General features: G+C 53.2%; 2 protein-coding genes across 4 annotated transcripts; both read left to right on the plus strand.

The window, feature by feature from the left end:
* Window positions 1-30: 30 nt before the first annotated feature.
* PXMP2 (peroxisomal membrane protein 2) lies at window positions 31-7,835 on the plus strand. Its single transcript, XM_004276770.4, is given in 5 exon segments — window positions 31-275; window positions 1,961-2,077; window positions 3,586-3,629; window positions 3,632-3,747; window positions 6,603-7,835. Coding segments are annotated over 5 exon segments (507 nt in total). The 5' UTR covers window positions 31-153; the 3' UTR covers window positions 6,711-7,835.
* A 1,839-nt stretch (window positions 7,836-9,674) lies between these two features.
* On the plus strand, window positions 9,675-19,337 carry PGAM5 (PGAM family member 5, mitochondrial serine/threonine protein phosphatase). Of its 3 annotated transcripts, none has more exons than XM_004276621.4 (6): window positions 9,675-12,718; window positions 15,038-15,216; window positions 16,166-16,291; window positions 16,359-16,447; window positions 16,581-16,714; window positions 18,402-19,337. In XM_004276621.4, the coding sequence occupies exons 1-6, from the start codon at window positions 12,528-12,530 to the stop codon at window positions 18,550-18,552; spliced, it is 870 nt and encodes a 289-aa protein (XP_004276669.1). In that variant the 5' UTR covers window positions 9,675-12,527; the 3' UTR covers window positions 18,553-19,337. The 3 variants fall into 3 exon arrangements, with proteins under 3 accessions (XP_004276669.1, XP_012390990.1, XP_049554519.1); XM_012535536.3 differs by having other exon boundaries at window positions 16,584-16,714; XM_049698562.1 differs by lacking the exon at window positions 9,675-12,718 and adding an exon at window positions 13,112-14,306.
* Window positions 19,338-20,062: the final 725 nt, after the last annotated feature.

The raw sequence follows: 20,062 nt of genomic DNA on the forward strand, positions 1-20,062 counted from the left end.
CCCGTTAGGAACTCCCGGAAAAGTGCGCGGTGTGTCCCGGCGGCCCCTGCGGCTCGCGGTGGGGCGGGAAATGTCCGGCCGTCCCAGCCCCTTGCCCCGCACCCGGAGCCCAGTGGGGTCGGTGTCCCCGGCCCGCGCTGCGCCGGGAAGGCGATGGCGCCGGCGGTATCGAAGCTAAGGGCCGAGGCCGACGTCGGGGCATTCCCGCGGCGGGCGCTCGCCCAGTACCTGCGCCTCCTGCGGCTCTACCCGGTGCTCACCAAGGCGACCACCAGGTCGGCGCGGAGCGGCGGCGGAGGGGACGGGCCTGGGCGGGGGGCCGGAGCTCGGACGGCCCGGTGACGCAGCCCCATAGGTGCATCCAACGTGGGGGTTTGAGCGTGAAAGGCAAAATCTGGTGCGTCAAAACGACCCTCCAGAGGCCTTAAATTAACCAGAAAGCTCAGCACGTGCCGTACTGTATATTCGGTTCCGAACCGTAACTCTTAGACACCCTAAAATGTGGACCCAGGGACCAGACTAAAGGAGTGCACGAGCCGAAGGACCCTGCAGACCTCGGGGCCTTCAGCCCCTCTGCCCCGGAGGTGACGGCCGTCCGGGGTGAATGGGGCCCCGGGGGAGAAGTCTGTCACCCGCCAGCCTGCGCGGCGTCCGCTGCTACCTTCAGGCTTGTTAGTACCTGCTCTTGTTTTGAGCACTAGAATGAACTAGAATGGGTTGAGGTGAACGCCTTTAGGAAGTGCGCGGGAAGCCTGGACGGGGTGGGAGGTGTTAAGGCTTGTTTTCTTTGGCAGCTTTGCATGTGGGAGAAAGCCGACACAGCGCTCTCGGTGCTCGGTTAGGTCGGCCCTTTGATTTGGAGTACTGAGCTTTTTGTGAGACATCCCCCCTTCATTACTTTCAATTAGTCGACTTTATAAGTTTGTCCCCTTTTATTAATTTAGCCGTTCATACTTGTGCACAGCTGCTTCCTGTGTGGGGAGCATTAGCGGTGATTAAGGTAAGTAAGTTCCTACCCTGACGGAGCTTGTATTCTAGTAAAGAACTAGACAAAAAGCAGATAAATGTATAACACAGATAAAGTGGTCAGGGCAGTTTTTATCTGAGGAGGTGACATTTAAACAGCGGGTGCAGAGGTCCTGAGGGAGGAGCTAGCTAGTAATGGTGGAGTGGAAGGTGGGTCTGTGTCCCTGGAGAACATGAACAGTGAGCAAGGGGGACGATGAGAAAGAAGTAGCCAAGGACCAGATCAAGAGGCTCCTTACTGTCCCTTCTAAGAATTTTGGATTTTATAGCTTAGAGAGCTTCTCAGAACGCAGCTGTAGACCAAGCCTTTGAGCAACTGGGCCTGTCTCCACCTTTTTATTTGAAAATTTTATTGTGATAATTGTAGATTCACATACAGTTGTAAGAAATAATACAGGGAGATCCCTTGTATACTTTTCCCAGTTTTCCTCATTGGCAACATTCTGTAAAACTGTAGTACAGTATCCCAACAAGGACACTGGCATGGATACAGCCCATAGGTCATATTCAGATTCCCCCAGCTTTTCTTGTACTCGTCCGTGAGTGACTGTGTGTTTAATTCCATGCAGTTTTATCACATGTATAGGTTTGTGTATCCACCACCATAGTCAAAATACAGAAAAGTTTCATCATAAGGATCCCTCCTGTTGCCCTTTTATAACCACACATGGTAACCTTTTGCAAAATTATGGGATAACATCACAATCAGGATATGACACTGATACCACCCACCAGATGGAAATCTTACTGTGCTCCTGTGTGTGTATATTAAATTCTGCCGTCTCCACCTTTTCATGTAGGGACCTCACGTTTCAGCTGCTCTGATAAGGGTTCATCTCTACCCATCCCCAGCATGTTCTTAGAACCGCCATGCTAATTACGTGCAAGAACAGATGCCCTCCTGCACGTTTTCTGAATACCTCTCTGTCCACAGTGGCATTTTGTCAGCACTTGGGAACTTCCTGGCCCAGTTGATTGAGAAGAATCAGGAAAAAGAAGACTGCTCTCAAAAGCTAGATGTCAGAGGGCCTCTCAGATATGCCATTTACAGGTGAGTTCCATAAAGGGGCTGGTTTACCCAGTAGCAGGCTAAGTGTGACAAAGCTAGGATATCAAAACCTGGAATTATCTACCTCAGAAAAAGTTTTTTAAGAAGCATCGAAGTCATCATGGGAGAAAGTCAGAATGGTGGATAACATTAGCTTCACTTATTTTATAGTTTCATTTGGTTTTTGTTTTGAATTGCATGGGTGAGGGTGGCCATTGTAATTGGGCTGAGAAACCTGAGAGCAGATAGGTCACCTGAACCTAAAATCAGACTTCAAGACCCAAAGACCCTGAAAGAGGAAAACAGACTCGAATATGGCCAGTTAGTTTCTGTTGTTATTTTCATAGCATAAACATCCAGAAGAGAAATACGTACGTATCCTGAAAATTGTCGTTTCTGAACCACTTTTTGAATTGCAGAAGCACAGAGATTCAGAAGCTTTACCTATTAAATCCACCCTGAGTTCTCTGGCGAACAGTAGTGTTTGTATAGATGGATTATTTTGAAGTCTTTTGCAACAAGAGTGATTTTTTTCAGTTCAGAATTCACAAATAACATTTTGTAAGCATGCTAACTCGAGTTATCTCAGCTTTTTCCATAACATATTTAAAGTCCTAATCCCCCCAGAGAGGGGGAGTGTATCAGAATCACCTGGGAGGTCATCCAATCACAATCTTCCATCCTCAAGACTTCCGTTCTCTTCCTCCTGAGAAGCCCTGCCCTGGGCCACTTAACATTCTGTGAAAGGGTGGGGAAAGACGGGAGAACTGCTCGTTTAAAGACTCTTCACTGCCGAGCTGGGAGGCCCCTGGGCCCTCGCCCATCTTTTGATTCTGGACTCTGTGGGGCCTCAGGTCTGTCTTCCCTGTAGGCGTGGTGGCTGGGTTCAGTTCTCTCCTGAGTGCTCTGTGCTCTTTGCAATGAATAATCCTGATACAGACAAGCCAGTGCACAGCACCAGGTTTCAGCCCTGACAATGATCCGAGAGAGACTGATGACAAGTTCTGACACCAGGGATGCTCCCATTATTTACCGAGCACCTTCTCTGAGCCAGGCCCTGTTCTAGGCACTGCAGACACAGCAGTGGACAGACAGACGCGATCCTGTCTTGTGGCGTTTACCTTCTAGGGGTGAAGAGAGGGCACTATATAACTAAGCAAATGAGACCATGACAGTCAGTGATCAGTGCTCTGAAGAAAATGAAACAGGGCCTGGAGTAGAGAGTGGCTGGGATGGTGGTGGGTTCATTATTCAGGACAGTCGGAAGGAACTCTCCAAGCCAACGTGTTGAGAAGGAGCCAGCCATGTGACAGCTGGGGTCAGGAACGAGCCTGGTCTGTCAGAGGCAAAAAAGAATGCCTGGAGAGGAGTCATAGAAAGCGTATTTTCTAGAAGGGCCACACAGACCTGTGTGGTCAGTGCTGAGGGACTCAGGGTTTAGGGTCTGGGGTTTGGGGGTGAAGCTGGCCCCAGGATGGGTGTGTCCAGCTCAGCCCCACCGCGGGCCTCAGGTTCTTTTTCACAGGGCCGCTGGGTCACTCCTTCCACCTCTTCGTGGGGACTGGATCCCTCCCGAGGCCCCCTCGGCAGGCGTCACGAGGCTGCTGCTGGGCCGCCTCCTCTTCGCACCCGCCTTCCTGTCATCGTTCTTCCTCATCGTGAACTCCCTGGAGGTTGGTCTCTGCCATATAGCACTCACGCAGGCCAGCTCTTCTTTGGCACAGGGATGCTGTGCTTGGAATTCAGAGGCTCTGTGAACTTTACACTCAAACTTAAGTTTCACATTGTCCTCTGTGAACGTCAGAAGCAAAGCACAGTCGTATTAGCAGCACCTGTTGGCCTGCGGTGGCCGTCCCAGAGAGTGGGCTGTCACACGTCCATTGTCACAGTTATAGCCCAGAGTATCAGTGATGCTTATCACTCCTTACACCTGCTGGCAAGTCTCAGCACTGAATGTGTTAGTAAAGAAGCATATATACTGGTCTGTCATAAAATTTTTTCTGAATAGTTTGATAGCTGTACTTCAGTATAATTGGTTTCTTTGTAGTCCCACATATTTTATTTTATACATTACAAAACATGATTCTGAGAAGTGGGTCCATGGGCTTCACCAGACTGCCAGAGAGATCCATGGCACGGAAGTTCCAGCCCCTTAGTGGCCTTGCAGAAGCCTGTGGTCACTCAGGGTCTGGACATCACAAGTGCTCTGAAGAGGCAACTTACCAGTGTAGACTTAACATCACAACGGAAGACCTGGGAGGTGTGTTTGCCCAACCTCACTCCACTAACTGGCTCCCTCACCATCCCCTCTCCACCTCCATGCCTGAGACGTGTCATGTTCTGCCCTGAAAGTAATTCGTTCAACCAGTCACAGCAGGTGAATGCTTCTCACTTGGGTTTTATTTTGAAACCTCACCTCAAGTTCTTATTAGTAAGGAGAACACCCATGCTGTCTAAAGTGACCCTGGTGGGCAGTAGAAAAGATGTTTAAACTTCACTGTGATTGCTAATAAATCCCTGATAGTAAAAAGAAATATTTGGGAAGTCCTTGGGAAATCAGAGGTAGGAGAAAGTAGAGGGTGCCCATATTAGGAGTGAGGGTACCACAGCAGTTTCTCCCTTTTTTTTCCTTCCAAATAGGAAGGGAGTATATTTCCATTAAAGAACAAAAACATTTGCCTCTACGTATATGGCAAATGTTACCAAAGTGCATAAAGTACCCACCACATCATGAGACACGTGGGACCACACTATCCATACGGCACACACACTACAGGTGCTTCTGCATCCAGCATTCTGTGATGCAGACGTTGTGTTACAGACTGCAGACCGTTCCACCCACCGTATGCCTGTCCCTTTTGTGTAAGGATTCCTGCTTGGTTAATTCCTAGAATTGTTGTCCCAAAAAGGCTGTCGTTTTCTGTCCTCCCTGCAGTGGTGCAGAATAATAGCATCAGCAGACATTTATTGAGCACTTGCCTTGTTCCAAGCTCTGCATCCAGTGCGTCAGGTCTTTGAGCCTCACATCAACCCCACCTGACGGTTGAGGAAGCTGAGGCCTTCAGTTATTTGCAGGGTAAACACTGGCCTGAGGTCGTGTAACGAGTCCGTGAGTCAGGATTCAGACACAGGTTTTGTGACTCTTGAGAGCTCCTAACCCTTGTGGCTTTTCCCTCTGTGTGAAGTTTGTTTCCCTACACTTTTTTATTTTAATTAATTTATTTACTTTTGGCTGCGTTGGGTCTTCATTGCTGCGCGCAGGCTTTCTCTAGTTGCGGCGAGCGGGGCTACTCTTCGTTGCGGTGCGTGGGCTTCTCATTGCAGGGGCTTCTCTTGTTGCGGAGCACGGGCTCTAGGCACGTGGGCTTCAGTAGTTGTGGCTCGCGTGCTCTAGAGCGGAGGCTCAGTAGTTGTGGCGCACGGGCTTAGTTGCTCCGCAGCATGTGCGATCTTCCCGGGCCAGGGCTTGAACCCGTGTCCCCTGCATTGGCAGGCGGATTCTTAACCGCTGTGCCACCAGGAAGTCCCAGGTGTTTGTCTTTTAACTTCATATAAAGTTAAATTGTTTGCATAAGTTATATAAATAAAGGGTGTTATGGTGGCTTTCTCCATACAGGAGTTTAAAAAATTCATGCATTCAAATCTGTCATTCTTTTCCTTTGGAGGCTTCCTTAAAGGAAGATAATGGAAATATTCTCCTATATTTTCTTCTTCTACTCTTGTGATTTTTTTTTGTACATTTTGATAGGCCAAAAAGATAATAGAAATATTCTCCTATACTTTCCTCTAGTATTATGTGTTTGTTTTTAATATAGTGAGAGGTATACTTCAGTCTTAGTTTTTTCCACTTAGATAGCAAACTGTCTCGTTACCATTTATTGAACAGTCCCCAGTATAGGAAAATGTTAACTTTATCATATTCTCATTCCCATGTGTACAGGCCATTATCTGGGCTCTTTGTTCTTTGCTGGATTCTATTCATTTCCACATTTCCATGATTTGGTTTGTTTTGGGCTGTTGCTACTAGACTTTTTAATTGCCATAATTTTACAGCATTTTAAAAAATTTCTAGTAAGGTAAGCCTTCCTTTCTTATTCTTTTTCAAGATGGCTATTCTTATGCATTTATCCTTCCAGATGACAATTAGAATCAATTTACTGGGGTCCATTTTTTAAAAGCTCCTGACAACTTTCGATTGGAAATGCATCAGCTTTGGAGATTATTTTGGAAAGAATTGACAGCTGAGCCATCAGCAGAGCAGTTCTGGTGCCCAGACCAGCAGCGTGAATCACATCGTCAGCTCAGCTCTCAGGGGTCATTGGGCGAAGGTCGCGCACAGTGTGAGCGCTGTTCTGGTGATTTTCCTGCTGGATTGTTAGCTCCTTGCTGCACCGCTGCTCAAGCACACGTGTGTGCTGTGTCCATATAAATGGAACACACTGCAGTTTTAAAGAAATCACTGTGTCAGGCTTTGGGGCCCCGGTATTGCTCACGGTCTGCGTTTCCCCCTGCGTTCCCCACTCTCCAGGGGAAGGACGCGGCCGCCTTCACTGCGAAGATGAAGAGAGGATTCTGGCCGGCGCTGCAGATGAACTGGCGAGTCTGGACTCCAGTGCAGTTTATTAACGTCAACTAAGTCCCTTTGCAAGTAAGGCCAGCCCGGCACCGCGGGGCCAGAGAGGGGCTTCGAGCTCCCCCAAAGCCCACCCCCGCCAGCCGTCTTTTTCTCGAGCCTCAGGGTCACCCCAAGTTCCGGATTCCTCCTGGGGCTTTCCTCTTCGCCCGGAATCGTTACCGGTCTGGATTCTGGCAGGCAAAGTGACATAGAAGGAGGGGCCTCCCAAGCGGCGTCCACGCTGCGCCCTTTCCTCCCGGGCAGCGCTCGGCTTTCTAGGGCTGGATTGCAGCCCGCACCCACGAAGCTGCGGGAGGGCAGCCTCCCCTGCAGGGACGTCAGGGCCACAGCGGGGCGGGGCAAGGGGCTCTGAGCTGAGGGTCGGAGCGTCTGGGTGGGGAACCTCTGCAAGCGGGACCGCAGGCCGCAGGCAGGCTGCGGTGAGGCCGCCCTCCGGTTTGCTGAAGGGCCTGCCGGTGTCCACTGCCTCCACACGCAGTACAGCCCATCTGTGTCTGGGTCCCAAGACCACTGCCGGGTGGACGGGCTCACAGCCTAAGTTTATGAGGGCCACGCAGCCAGGATGCACAGCTGGATCCTGGGAATCCATTGCTGGCATCCTGTGCTCCCTCCCTCCCTCCCCTGAGGACCACACAGAGCAAGCCCTCACCCACCCGCAAAACGCAGGCACGTGGCGTTTCTGCCCAGGGTTTAATGGGGGCTGGACACATGGGCACTGCCCCCTGCACCAGAGTTCCCTACACCCCGGGAGGAAAGGCAGGAACCCCACATGAAATCCAAGTTCCCAGACACCAGCCGAGCACCAGCCTCTCAAACAGGCCTTTCCAGGGATTCCCAGGCCTCAGGCCTGCTGTGTTAACCCTTTTCTGCACACCATTTAAGTAACCTACCTGAAACTAGCTCATACAGGCTGATTTCCATCCTGCTTTAGGGAGAGGAGAGAAAGAGACCTGGGGCAGGAGCCCCCTTGGGAAAGAGGTACCTTGCAAGGGTGGGAAGAGGGAGGGGACGGGCTTGGTAATCACACACACACCCCCCAAGGGGTAGCAGAAAACCAGAGGCAGCGATGGACAGCAATAGCTGATGCTGCAGGAAGTTAAATCAAAATAAAAATCGGAATGTTTCCATTGGCTTTAAAAATGGCCTTCCCAAGAGCAGCTTCAGTGGCTCGATGGGGCTGAAGCCAGATGGCTGAGAACTGATGAGTGGGTGGGGAGGTAGAAGATAAACTACAAGTCTCAAAAAGTCTCTCGGACTGTTGGGAAGCGGAGGGGAAAATGGCAGTTAGCCGTGGGCCAGGGGAGGAGAAGGTTTTGCAGCCAGGAGAAGAGTGGCCACGCTGCATGCAGGTGGCACCCCAGGCTGCCCCAGTGCCGGGGGTGGGCGTGGGACTGCGGCGTAAGCAGAGAGGCACTTCAGGTGGAAGGCTCGCCTCCCCTGTGAGCACAGCAGAGAGAGGAGGTCACTGTTCACTGGGGACCCCGGCCACACCTTGTCTTCCCTCTGGGAGGGGGAGGGGTGGGGAGGCTTGGGGGGATGGGTATTTTGAGGGGAGTAAAGAAGTGGTCACCTTGGTGCTGCGGAGGATAGGAGAGGAAGCTGATTGGAGACGGGGGAGCCAGGAGAGGCTGAAGACTTACGTGCAGGGGCCTGGGGCCTGAGGCAGGTGAGAAGGCAGGAGGATCTAGGTTTTTCCAGGGAGTGCATCTGAGGAACAAGAAGGGAAGGAAACCAGGGCTATGCACTGTGGTTCTAAGGCATATAGAAGATGAAGTAAAGACATGAGAAGACAGACCGGCTGAGGACGTGGAAGGGTCTATGGCAGGGAAAGTAGAGAGGCTGGAAAATGGAGTCCTTCTGACTAGTGTAGGGACAGTGCTGCAAGCCTGGGGTTAGAGACCTTCCTAAAAGGTGGTTGCCGGCGCGTGCTTAAGGGGCAGGGAGTTTATTCAACACATATGTATTGAGCACCTGCTGTATGCCCTGCTGCTCTAGACTCTGGGGCTACAGTGACTAATGAGATAGACCAGACTGCTACTTTCATGGAGCTTATGTGCCTGGGAGACCCAGTAATTGACTACAGGTGATTTCAGGTGGGAGTATGCCTGTCAGATCATAGAAGCAGGGTAGTGGCATAGGATGGGTTAGGGTGAAGAGCAGGTCGTGGAGTTGTCAGGGAGGAGCCGGGTGAGGCCACCTGCATGACTGGTCCTGGGGTGAGAGGCTGAGCCAGGAGCCGAAGTGCTCAGTGAAGGAGTATTTTCCCTGCTGTCCCGTAAACACCATCAGGCAGGGACTGTCCTCACCCCTCTCTGCTGGGCCCCATCACAGTGCCTTGTACGCAGTAAAGGCTCAGCAGGTACGGCAGTGGGTGCGTGACTGACCCGCGACTGAGCTCTGTCCTGGGGGGTGGGTGCCTGATGAGTGTGCCCAGGGCCCTGCTCTTGCTGCAGCCCGTGTTCTCTCCGGCAGTTCCAGGTGCTCTGTGCCGACTTGGCAGCTCTGTTCTGGCACACCTACCTGGCCTCTCTGCGGAAGTGAAGATGACCGGGAGAGGTCCTCAGACACACTGATGATGTGGGGGGAGGGGGGTGCGGGTGAGAGAGCAGGAACAACCCAGCCTGCCTCTAGATCATGTGATTCAAGATGACCCTAAAATGACGGATGGAGAAACAGAAATCTCTGAATGTCAGAATCCGTTTTTAAAAAGGTGGTCCCTGTCCTCAGGTGGTGCTCCCCTAAGAAACTTAAAATACAGTAGAGATGATTTCACCTCTCACCTTGGATTGAATTAGGATCACAATAAACTATAACGTAGTTTTTTCAGTGGTGATTTTAATTTCTCAGAATAATTGCTGTTGCTTTGAAAGAAATGGGTGATCAGAGGGCTGCCCTCAGATTTTTTAAAACGTTTAAGAAATTGTGGTAACATATATCACAGTACTACTGCTTGGCTACCTGGCCCCATAGGACGCGGGCCCCTCTAGACCAGGGCTTGCCCTGACCTGCTGAGCGGCCCTGTATGCCACCCTTTCAGCAGCGGGGTCTGCTTTCCCGTTGGTCATTTACTTTAGCCCTCCCTCCGTGCTTTTTCATTCTTAGAACATTGCTTCCTGATTGCCTCCCATCCTTATTTCATGGATACAATATCTCTTGGGATCCTAATTATATATTTTTTGAATTTTTTTCTGTCTCGCGTGCTGCTTCTATTTTCTCAGGGTTTTTTGCTTTTTGTTTTTCCCCTGTTTGATCTTTGTGTTACCCTATCGGGATTTCCTGAAATGTCTATCGATCCTTTTCTTTCTCTTTTTTTTTTAAGATTTTTTTTTGAAGTGGAGCATTTTTAAAGTCTTTATTGAATATGTTACAATATTGCTTCTGTTTTATGTTTTGGTTTTTTGGCTGAGAGGCATAGCTCCCTGACCAGGGATCAAAACCACACCCCCTGCACTGGAAGACGAAGTTTTTGTTGTTGTCGTCATTGTTGTGCTGGGTCTTAGTTGCAGCGTGCCGGGTCTTAGTTGCAGCTTGCCGGCTCCTTAGTTACAGCATGGGGGATCTAGTTCCCTGACCAGGGATCAAACCCGGGCCCCCTGCATTGGGAGTGCAGAGTCTTAACCACTGTGCCACCAGGGAAGTCGCTGAAAGTCAAAGTCTTAACCACTGGACCGCCAGGGAAGTCCATGTTGATCTTTTTTTTCTTTTTTTAAAATTAATTAATTTATTTTTGACTGCGTTGGGTCTTCTTTGCGGTGCGCGGGCTTCTCATTGCAGTGGCTTCTCTTGTTGCGGAGCACGGGCTCTAGGCGTGCAGGCTTCAGTAGTTGTGGCTAGTGGGCTCTAGAGCACAGACTCAGTAGTTGTGGCGCACGGGCTTAGTTGCTCCACGGCATGTGGGATCTTCCTGGATCAGGGCTTGAACCCGTGTCCCCTGCATTGGCAGGCGGATTCTTAACCATTGCGCCACCAGGGAAGCCTGGGACCCAGTTTTGTTGGGGACCACCCATTTTCAATAACTGAGGTATTTTCTCCTGGGCTGGTCAGTTTACCCAGAGAGGAATCTTTTCATTTCTTGCCCAGGGTTGGGGGGTGGGGCAGGGAGAGTGGTGGCTGTAGGGGAGCATGGTATAAGCACAGTGGCCAACATTCTTGTGGCTAACTGGAGAAAAGGGGTTAGAGTCCTACTATTAGTATGTGAACTTCATATAATTTCATCTTTATTACTGCAGCCCAGTCTCACCTGTCAGGTGTTCTCAGATCCAGAGGCCTTCTGGTTCAGATCCTCTGTAATGAAAGTTCTCTAGTCTTCTGCCATGTTGGAGGTGAGGTAGTCACCTGAATACACTGGTGATGGAGGGGATGAAGAGTGCAACCTCTCAGGTTTTCAGTCAGTCCTGCTGTGTCCTCAGAGCTCAGAGGTGGGGCTAGTAACTGTAACTGGCCAGGCTCTGCCAGACTCACCGGAATAGATGAACTTGCTTCTTGGCTTCCCTCAGTGCAGGCGACAGATATTCCATCTCCTCAGATCAATAACAATCTGATTTACAGCTTCCAAAATTTTGTCAGCTGATCTCTTGGCTTTGTTTCTTCTGTGGACTCAAGTATGTCCTTGTAGATTTGTCTTTTTAAATTTTTTTGCTATCATTTTAATAAGCGACCTTCTGGAAGAAGGAGACATAAATATATGGGTTCAAGACACCATGCTTAAGCAGAGGTCTGGGTATTTCTGTGGAATACATTTATTCTTCAAAATCCAGAGTGACTTAAAAATGTAAATCAGATCGTATCACTTCCCCATTTAAAAGTCTGTCAAGATGATCCAGCAATTCCACTTCTGTGTATACACCCAAGAGAACAGAAAGCAGGGACTTGAAGAGATATTGCACACCCATGTTCACAGCAGTGTTATTCACAATAGTAGCTAAAACTGGGAAACAACCCAAATGTCCATTGATGGATGAATGCATAAACAAAATGTCGTCCATCCATACAATGGAATATTATTCATCCTTAAAAAAACGGAAGGACATTCTGACACATGCTACGACTCAGATGAACCTTGAGGACATTAAGTGACATAATCCAGTCCGCAAAGGACAATACTGTCTGACTCTACTTCTTTGGGGTCCCTGGAGCAAATTCATAGAGACAGGAAGTAGGGTGGTGGGTGCCAGGGGCTGAGGGAAGGGGATGGGGAGTTAAGTGTTTAACGGGGACAGAATTTTAGTTTGGGAAGATGAGAAAGTTCTGGAGAGGGATGGTGGTGATACTTGCACAACAAAGAGAATGTCCTTAATGCCCCTGAGCTGTACACCTAAAAGACGGTTACGATGGTAAATTTTGCGTTATGTGTATTTTGCCACAGTAAAAACAAGGCAACCAGCAAACCCTGCGGGAGTTTCCCAGTTCACTTAAACCAGAACCCCAAGTCATCTGCGGGGCACGGGTTCCCCATGGGCTCTTCCCGCATTTGACTCGGCCCAGCCGCTCGGCGCCGGCTTCGGTCCTCCCGTTGCGCCCCCGCCCAAGCGGCTCCCCGGGGGCGCCGCGTAAGCACTAGCTGCTCGAAGGCAGGAACGACTCCCGCCCCGGGCCCCCCGCAGCGGGTCGAGGGAAGGGTCTCAGAACCACCGCCTACCACCGGGCTCCGCCTTCGTTCCCGGAAGTCGCCCGCGGCAGGCAGGGCCATCCCGGCGACTCCCGCGCAGCCCGGCGGCCGGAAGCGCGCGCCCGCCGAAGCCTGTCCCTTGCGGCGCGCCGTCCGCGCCCGAAGGCGCCTGCGCGGAGTCGACGCGGCCCCGCGTGGGACGGGCCGGCATGGCGTTCCGGCAGGCGCTGCAGCTGGCGGCCTGCGGCCTGGCTGGGGGCTCGGCCGCGGTGCTCTTCTCGGCGGTGGCAGTGGGGAAGCCCCGCGCGGGCGGGGACGCGGAGCCGCGCGTGGTCGAGCCGCCGGCGTGGGCGGGGGCCGCGCGCCCCGGGCCCGGCGTCTGGGACCCCAACTGGGACAGGTGCGGGGCCGGCGGCGGGAGCCTTCCCGGGCCCCGGCCGTCCCGGCCGGTCGGTGTGGTCGGTTCCGCGGAGGGGCGGGCGGGGCAGGCTTGCGTGCGGGTTTCTCTTTCGGTTCTGGCCACAAGGGTGGCTGTGGACGTGGGCCGTCCTTCGACCCCTCTTCTGAGCGCCAGTTTCCTCGTCTGCCCAGGGAGTCGTTCTGAGGAAGGAGCACCGTGATGCCAGGGACAGTGCCTGGCGCACAGGGAAGCCCAAAGTGGTCGTTTTCAGTCCTAGACGGAGGGCTTGGACCTTTGTAGGGCTCTTGTCCTTGTTTCCGTTTCCCAACTTCTGAATCCTCAGATTGGGTGACGGCACGTTGGTCCCATATTTGCGATACAGCTGAGACGGCGAGGCGGTCTCGCGGGGACAGGACCAGCAGCCATCTTGAGCAGGAACGTGAGGTCCAGGGGTCCCGGTCCCACCTGGCCGCGCGCTGTCAGTGTTCTTATTGAGCCCTTTGAGTGTGGCTCCTGTGATCAGGAAGCAATTTTTAGTCTTACTTAACGTTAATTAAATTTAAAAACCAGAGCAGTGCAGATCTTAAAATACTGTATTGAAACGATAGTAGTTTTGGTATGCTGGAGTAAATAAAGTGAGTTACTGAAATTTCACCAGTTTCTTCCTGCTTTGTAAATGTGGCCACTTGGAAATTTTAAATTACGTATGTTGCCGGTGTTCTGTTTCTATTGGACAGCCCTGCTCTGGGTTGTGGGATGGTTTACCCAGTCCCAGCTCTTCACTCCTTGACACTCTTGAGTGTGGGGCACAGATCCAATATTTATTGCTGGCCTAGTTGTATCGGGAACTAAATAGGTATTCTTTTTAACCTTTAATTTTTGAAAAGTAAACTTATCTTAGAATCATCTTGTATTTACAGAAAAAGATGATAGAGTACCTGTATACTCCACACTTAATTCCCTCTGTTGTTAACACCTCACACTAATATGGGACACTTGTCACAATCAGTGAACCAGTATAGATACGATATTTTTAACTGACGTTCGTACGTTATTGAAATTTCCTCAGTTTTTACATGTTGTCCGTTGTGTCTTCCCGGATCCCACAGGACAGTCAGGCTTTGACGGTTTCTCAGACTTGACTTGTTTTGATGACCTTGACAGTTTTGAGCAGGGCTGATCAGGGATTTTATAGAATGTTCCTCAATTGGGATAAGACTGGGGTCATATTCTCTTTTTCAAACATCAGTACAATCTTGTGAATTTCTTGGGCCTTTTTAAGGAAACAGAGTCACTCAGGTTAAAGGACTGACTTGAGGTAGAGCCGGACTCCAGCCTTGTATGAGGCCAACATTGCTGTATTTACTTGCCAAGTCTAGATTTATGGGGGGGTGAGGGGGGTGGTGTCCATGCTAGAAAGTTCCAGGGCCTCATCCAGTGAAATCTCCAGCCTCTTTCTGAGGAGCCAGGCTTCCTGCATCTGTGCCTGTAGGTCCCAGATGTCTTCTCTGGCTCAGCCCCAGCTCCCACGTGACCGCCAGTGTGGCATCTCGGCCTGGCCATGTTACAGGCACCCCAGGTTCCCCAGGTTCGCACGGCCCAAGCAGAACCCGTGAATTCACCATTATTCCCCTCAAAACTTATTCTTCCAGCACTGCCTCAGCTGAGTACATTCTTTTCCCAGCTCTGCCGGTCTCACAGGCATGTAATTTCTGTTAGCTTGAGGCCAATGAGCCGTCAGAGTGCCTGTCTTCACCAGACTTGCTGGTGTCTCAGCATCTTTTCTGCTGCAGCTCCCTCCCAGCATTCCAGCAGGGCCATCCAGGGGGTTTCCGTGGTAACGGGAGCATTTTCCTCACTGTCCGATGTGATGCCTACTATCCCATGTGCTACTAAGCATTGAAAATGTGTTTAGTGTGATTGAGGAAATGGAGTTTTAATTGTATTTAATTTTCATGATTTTGAATTTAAGTAGCCACATGGTCAGTGGCTACTGTTGGGCAGCACAGCGTCCCCATCAGTGAGGCCACCCTGTGGGCATTTCCCACCTGCCCTTCCACAGACACTCCTTCCTCCTCTCTGCGTCCCTGGTCCCCTTGCTGTGACTGTCAGTCTCCTCACAAGGACGTGGGCAGCACAATAGCTTCGCCTGTCTGTTCTGTTCACATCCAGCCACCCAGGGCGGGCCTGGCGCCAAGAGAAGGGGGGCGCTGGCTCCTCCCCTGTGCCTCACCAACCCAGGAAGCCCCTCTGTCAGAAAGACTGGGGGTGACTTGTGAGCAGGGGCACAGGACACACCATCTCGTATTTCTGCATCAGGAGAGAACCACTGTCCCTGGTCAACCTGCGGAAGAGGAACCTGGAGCCCGGAGAAGAAGAGCTGGCGTCCAGGCTGGACCACTACAAGGCCAAGGCCACACGGCACATCTTCCTCATCAGGCATTCGCAGTACCACGTGGACGCCTCCCTGGAGAAGGACCGCACGCTGACGCCCCTGGGTACGTGGCTGGGCCTCCTTGAAGGTGCCCTTGGGGCGCTGGGCCTCTTTGGACCTGTGTCGGGTGTTCTCGACCCAGATGCGAGCCTTGTCATTATTAGTAATAATCAGCCAAATCTGACACAGGCTTTGAAAACGTCCTCGTTAAGGTGGATCCTGCCCGCAGGCCCGAGGCTCTCGGAGGCGCCCCGCCCGGTGCTCCTTCTGGCTTGACCTCGTTGCTGGAGAGCCTTCCTCATAAACGGTGGCGGGTCTCAGCCGCCCCCGCCGGGCGGGACCGCCTCGGTCTTTGTGCTCATGTGTCTGTAGGAGAAATTCCTAGCCAGGAAACGGCAGGGAGGTTGGAGATAGAGTTTACATTTAAAAAAATCTCTCTGTTGAATGAGATAGCACCCACTTGTGTGAAGGGGCTTGCTGGCCTGTCCTCAGGCCCGGGTGGAAGTAAAGCTGCATCTGTGGTATCGTGCATCCAGCTGAGACTGACTTTCCAAGGGCGTTTCGACTGGATTCTACATTTGAGGAAAAGCATTTGTATTTGCACCGAGGCTGCAGCAGTGCTGAGGCTGTCCGTCCTCACGTGTTAACACCTGGTGGTGGTGATTGAGCGGCAGGTGGTCACTGGCGCACTGACACCCAATCTTTGGACAAAGTTGAGTAGGAATGGTGTGGGGGACCCAGAAATAGTAAACAGGACCCCACCCAAACTTCAGCCAGCCTCCACCATGGCCGTTGTCTTCAATGTTTCTTCCTTATGGGGCTGAAGGTGGCTGGTTTGTCTCATTGATTTTACCTGTTGAAAGCCTGACCCCTTCCTTAGGCCTGAGCCCCGGGAGGGGCTGCCCGTCTTGTCCCCCAAACCTAGTGGTGCTTGGTAAGGACTGAAGTATTTGTGAAGTAAACAAACAGGGACTCCGGCGACGTGTAATTCTCCAGTGTATTCCACCTTCAAGGTCGTGAGCAGGCTGAACTAACCGGTCTCCGACTTGCAAGCTTGGGGTTGAAGTTTAATAAAATCGTCCATTCCTCCATGACCCGTGCAATAGAGACCACTGACATCATCAGCAAACACCTGCCAGGTGAGTGCCAGGCGCCCCCCGGGCCGGCTGCTCCTGAAGGGGCCCTGAGTCCTGTGTCTCTCCGCAGGCGTCTGCAAGGTCAGCACAGACCTGCTGAGGGAAGGCGCCCCCATCGAGCCTGACCCCCCCGTGTCTCACTGGAAGCCGGAGGCTGTGGTAAAAACTCCCCCCGGGCGGCCTTTCCCGGGAGCGGCCTCCACTCCACCCCTGGGCTCCTGGCGGCCCCTGGGCTCCTGGCGGCGGGCCGGCGCACTGCCTCCATACAGACGATCCCTCCCTCTGCCCCCAGCAGTATTATGAGGACGGGGCGCGGATCGAGGCCGCCTTCCGGAACTACATCCACCGGGCGGACACCAAGCAGCAGGAGGACAGCTACGAGATCTTCATCTGCCACGCCAACGTCATCCGCTATATCGTGTGCAGGTGAGGCCCCAACGGGGCGCCCGCGGCCCCGCCTCCCCCTCCCCCGCCGGCCGCCCGCCCCGCCCCCCGCCTTGCCCCACCCCATCACGGCCCCGCCTCCCCCCTCCCCCGCCGGCCTGTGCCCCCAGCGCGGCTCCCCCCCTCTTGTCTGATGGTGCCCGCCAGGCCCAGCCGGTGGTCTGGTAGAACGGCTTTCTCACGACTGCATGTTTTTGCTGGGAACAGACCAGACTGAGGTGCCCCCGTGGGCGGCCTTTCCCGGGCGATGCTGGCGTGGTCGCTTGGTTTAGGCGCTGTGCGCTGCTATTCCCAACGCGAAGTCCCACTTTGTAGGAGGCAACGCGAGCGCCCGTTTCCCTGAGGTCCCCCAGCTGGTTTCAGCACCTGTCGATGGCTCCTGCCCCCGTGGTTGTGCGTGGTGTTTGCTTAATGGTTTCGTATGTCCCTTTGTTTGTTAATTGGAATGTGTGTGACGAAGGACCCACGGATCTGTTTTGTGCAGGGTGATAACCTGTGAGCGCCTTAGTCCCTGGCAGCTCCAGCTGCTCCTGCGGGGCTCCTGTTTCCGTGGGGCAACCAGGTCCCTTCGTCCTGGCACCAGAGGTGCAGGGCCCTCACAGTGATGCCTGCGCTGAGCCCCAGGCAGAGTCACGGAGGGCCCTGGACCTGGGAAGGCCAGCTGGGTGCTAGTGTGTTTGACCACATCCCACTTAGTGCAAGTGGGGACCCAGCCTCCCCCGGGGCCATTCAAGGTGCTCCGCAGGTGCTTCAGGAGCTGAGGGGGTCCCCCTTCTCACGAGGGCCCATTCGCTTGCCCTCAGAAGCCGCCCGCGTGGCCCGGGGCGAGCAGCCCTGCGCCGGAGGAGCAGGCTGCGGCGCCAGGTTCCCGGCCGGGTTGAGAGCTGCTGGGAGGAGGGGCTGGGCTTCAGGGGCAGCCCCAGCCCGTGTGCCGCTCAGGGCGACTTCGGGTCTGTGTGAACACGCGTCCTCCCATATCCCGGGACAGCACTGACCCCAGTGCTGAGGGCCGGCCGGAGACGTCAGGGCTGGGAGCGGCCTGTGCCCCCAGGACACGTGAGGGCGCTCTGCTCCCTAACTTAGGGCAGTTTTGAAAGCGGTGAGGGTGACGCTGAGCCTTGAAAAATCAGCGTGTAGGTAGTTAATCCTTCAAGTTGGCAAAACTCTCGACAGAGGGCGTGCCAGTTGAAGGCGAGCCACAGGGGTGCCGCTTGTTCACCCCAGTGTCCTGGGGCACAAAGGGGTCCGGTGGCTCGGACGGAGGCCATAGTCCTGCTGGGCTCTTCAGCAGATACCAACTGTGCCTAAGAAGCGTTAAGCGCATGGAAATGCTCCGGGGTTGTGGATTGCCCCTGCCGCACCTTCTGGCTGCCCCCGTCCCCTTTTGGTGACACTGGAAGAACAATTCAGTTGCATGCATTTGTTAACTAGTGTGTTTGTGACTCACATGCAAGCCTTGAGTTGGGTTGATCCCCCGTCCCAGAGGGGCTGGGCTGTCACCTCCCCTTGTTTGATTGATGGGTTGGCATCCACCCGACAGTTCCTTCCTCTGAGAAACCCCATTTGAAAATGGGAGGGACTTGCAGGTGTTGGCCCCAGCCCCAGGGAAGTCCCCTGAGGCCTTGTCATCTGGGGTGGGCCCCTTCCCAGCCTGTGCTCTCTCCTCCAGGGCGCTGCAGTTCCCTCCAGAAGGCTGGCTCCGCCTTTCCCTCAACAACGGCAGCATTACGCACCTGGTAGTCCGGCCAGATGGCCGAGTGGCGCTCAGGACCCTCGGGGACACGGGATTCATGCCTCCTGACAAGATCTCTCGCTCCTGAGGGCCACCTCGAGGCCCCGCTCTCCTCCTCAGCCCCATGCCGGCCTGGTGTGGGTGCCACCGAGACCGCGGGCTCCTCCCCTGCCCCCACACAGGCCACGCCGCAGGGCCAGGGCTCCAGGGCGCAGCAGCTGGAGAGAAGGATCCACGAAGCAGTGCTGCAGCGCTGAGCTTCTGGCCCAGGATGCAGAAGGGAAGCACTCAGGTCAGATCAGCTTCGTCTCTCGCAGTGTCTCTGCCTCACTCTTGTCCACCAGGATGAGCCTGTTTCAGGAACAGGAACGAGCAGGCCTGTTTCAGGGACTGGACGAGGCCCCCAGATGCCGTCCCCACAGGGGCCGCGGCAGACGCCGCAGCGAGCTGTCCGTCAGTAGAGCCCGTCAGGCAGGAGGAGGTGGGCACCAGCGCTCTTCCACTCGTAACTTATTTCGCTGCTTTTTACACTCTTTTCATTTCCTAGAACTCTTTGTCACTTAAGTTTTCATCGATTGAATATTTTCCTCATCTGGTTCTTGTTTTGAAAACGCATTTCTCACTCCCGAGTCACACAGCCCTGACACTGTTGGATCTGAACTCACGTGTGTTGCTAGGCCTTTCCGACACAGAGGAGGGGCACCTTAGCAGGTGAGGGAGGTGACTCGACCTGCTGCTCTCGTGGGAGGGGCTGGGCAGTGACGGACCAGGAGGGGCCCTGTTTCAATAAAGTGTCTGGCTGACAGTTCAGTCCTTGTTTACCTGTGGCTATTAATCTTTTATGCTTGTGGATTAAAATATTTAGATACAACACGTCCATCCCAAATCTCCATTTATTTAGACGGAAGTACAATTTCTATGAAGTGGTTGTGAACATTTTTGTAATCAGTGCAACTAATTGGGATATTCGATCCATTTCTATTTTGGAAATACCTACAAAATGAAATTGTGTTTTACTGGTTTTTCAGAGTACTAATTGTGAGTGTTTTAAAGGAAGCAGGAAGCCTGTGCAGCATAACAGCCGCAAACTTGCTGAGACAGATTGGGCAGAAGGCTCTTTCCCCAGTATTTTGTGCGCCCTGGGCTGACAGTTTTGCAGGGTGTCTGCCCGCCAGGGGCCTCAGTGAGAGGCCCTGACCCAGGACAGTGAGCTCGGTAAGTAAAAGCAGCAGGCACACACCATTCTGCGAAATAGTTGAGACAAGTTACCCAGGGGCTGTGCTAACGGCTGAGACCAGAAAAGCCAGAGGCGGCACCGTGTCTGGCCTCGGGCACTGTGAGGCCCCGCGGCCGGGCCCTGGGCCCCTGGACCCTCGGGCTTGCGCGGCCACCCTGCTGTCCTGTCTGCAGACCTGGCTTTTCCGTGGCGTGTCCACCCTTTACACTTGACCTTTGAGAAGCAAGGCAGCATTTTAGAAACAGGAAAGGAGCCCAGGAGCAGGACAGTGGTGTTTGGACGGGGTCAGTTAGTTACAGGGGCCCAGGGAGGTCGCACTGGAAACCGCCCCGAGGTAGGACAGATGACCGAGAACTTCTGA

This window comes from Orcinus orca, chromosome 15 (genome assembly GCF_937001465.1).
Source record: "Orcinus orca chromosome 15, mOrcOrc1.1, whole genome shotgun sequence".
Taxonomy (NCBI): Eukaryota; Metazoa; Chordata; class Mammalia; order Artiodactyla; family Delphinidae; genus Orcinus; species Orcinus orca.

What these genes read in the sequence shown, in the direction of transcription:
- PGAM5 (XM_004276621.4), top strand. Translation starts at nt 12,528, where the DNA reads ATGGCGTTCCGGCAGGCGCTGCAGCTGGCGGCCTGCGGCCTGGCTGGG. An exon ending in CATCAGCAAACACCTGCCAG is followed by an intron (nt 16,292 to 16,358) that starts GTGAGTGCCAGG and finishes GTCTCTCCGCAG; the next exon opens with GCGTCTGCAAGGTCAGCACA. An exon ending in ACTGGAAGCCGGAGGCTGTG is followed by an intron (nt 16,448 to 16,580) that starts GTAAAAACTCCC and finishes CTCTGCCCCCAG; the next exon opens with CAGTATTATGAGGACGGGGC.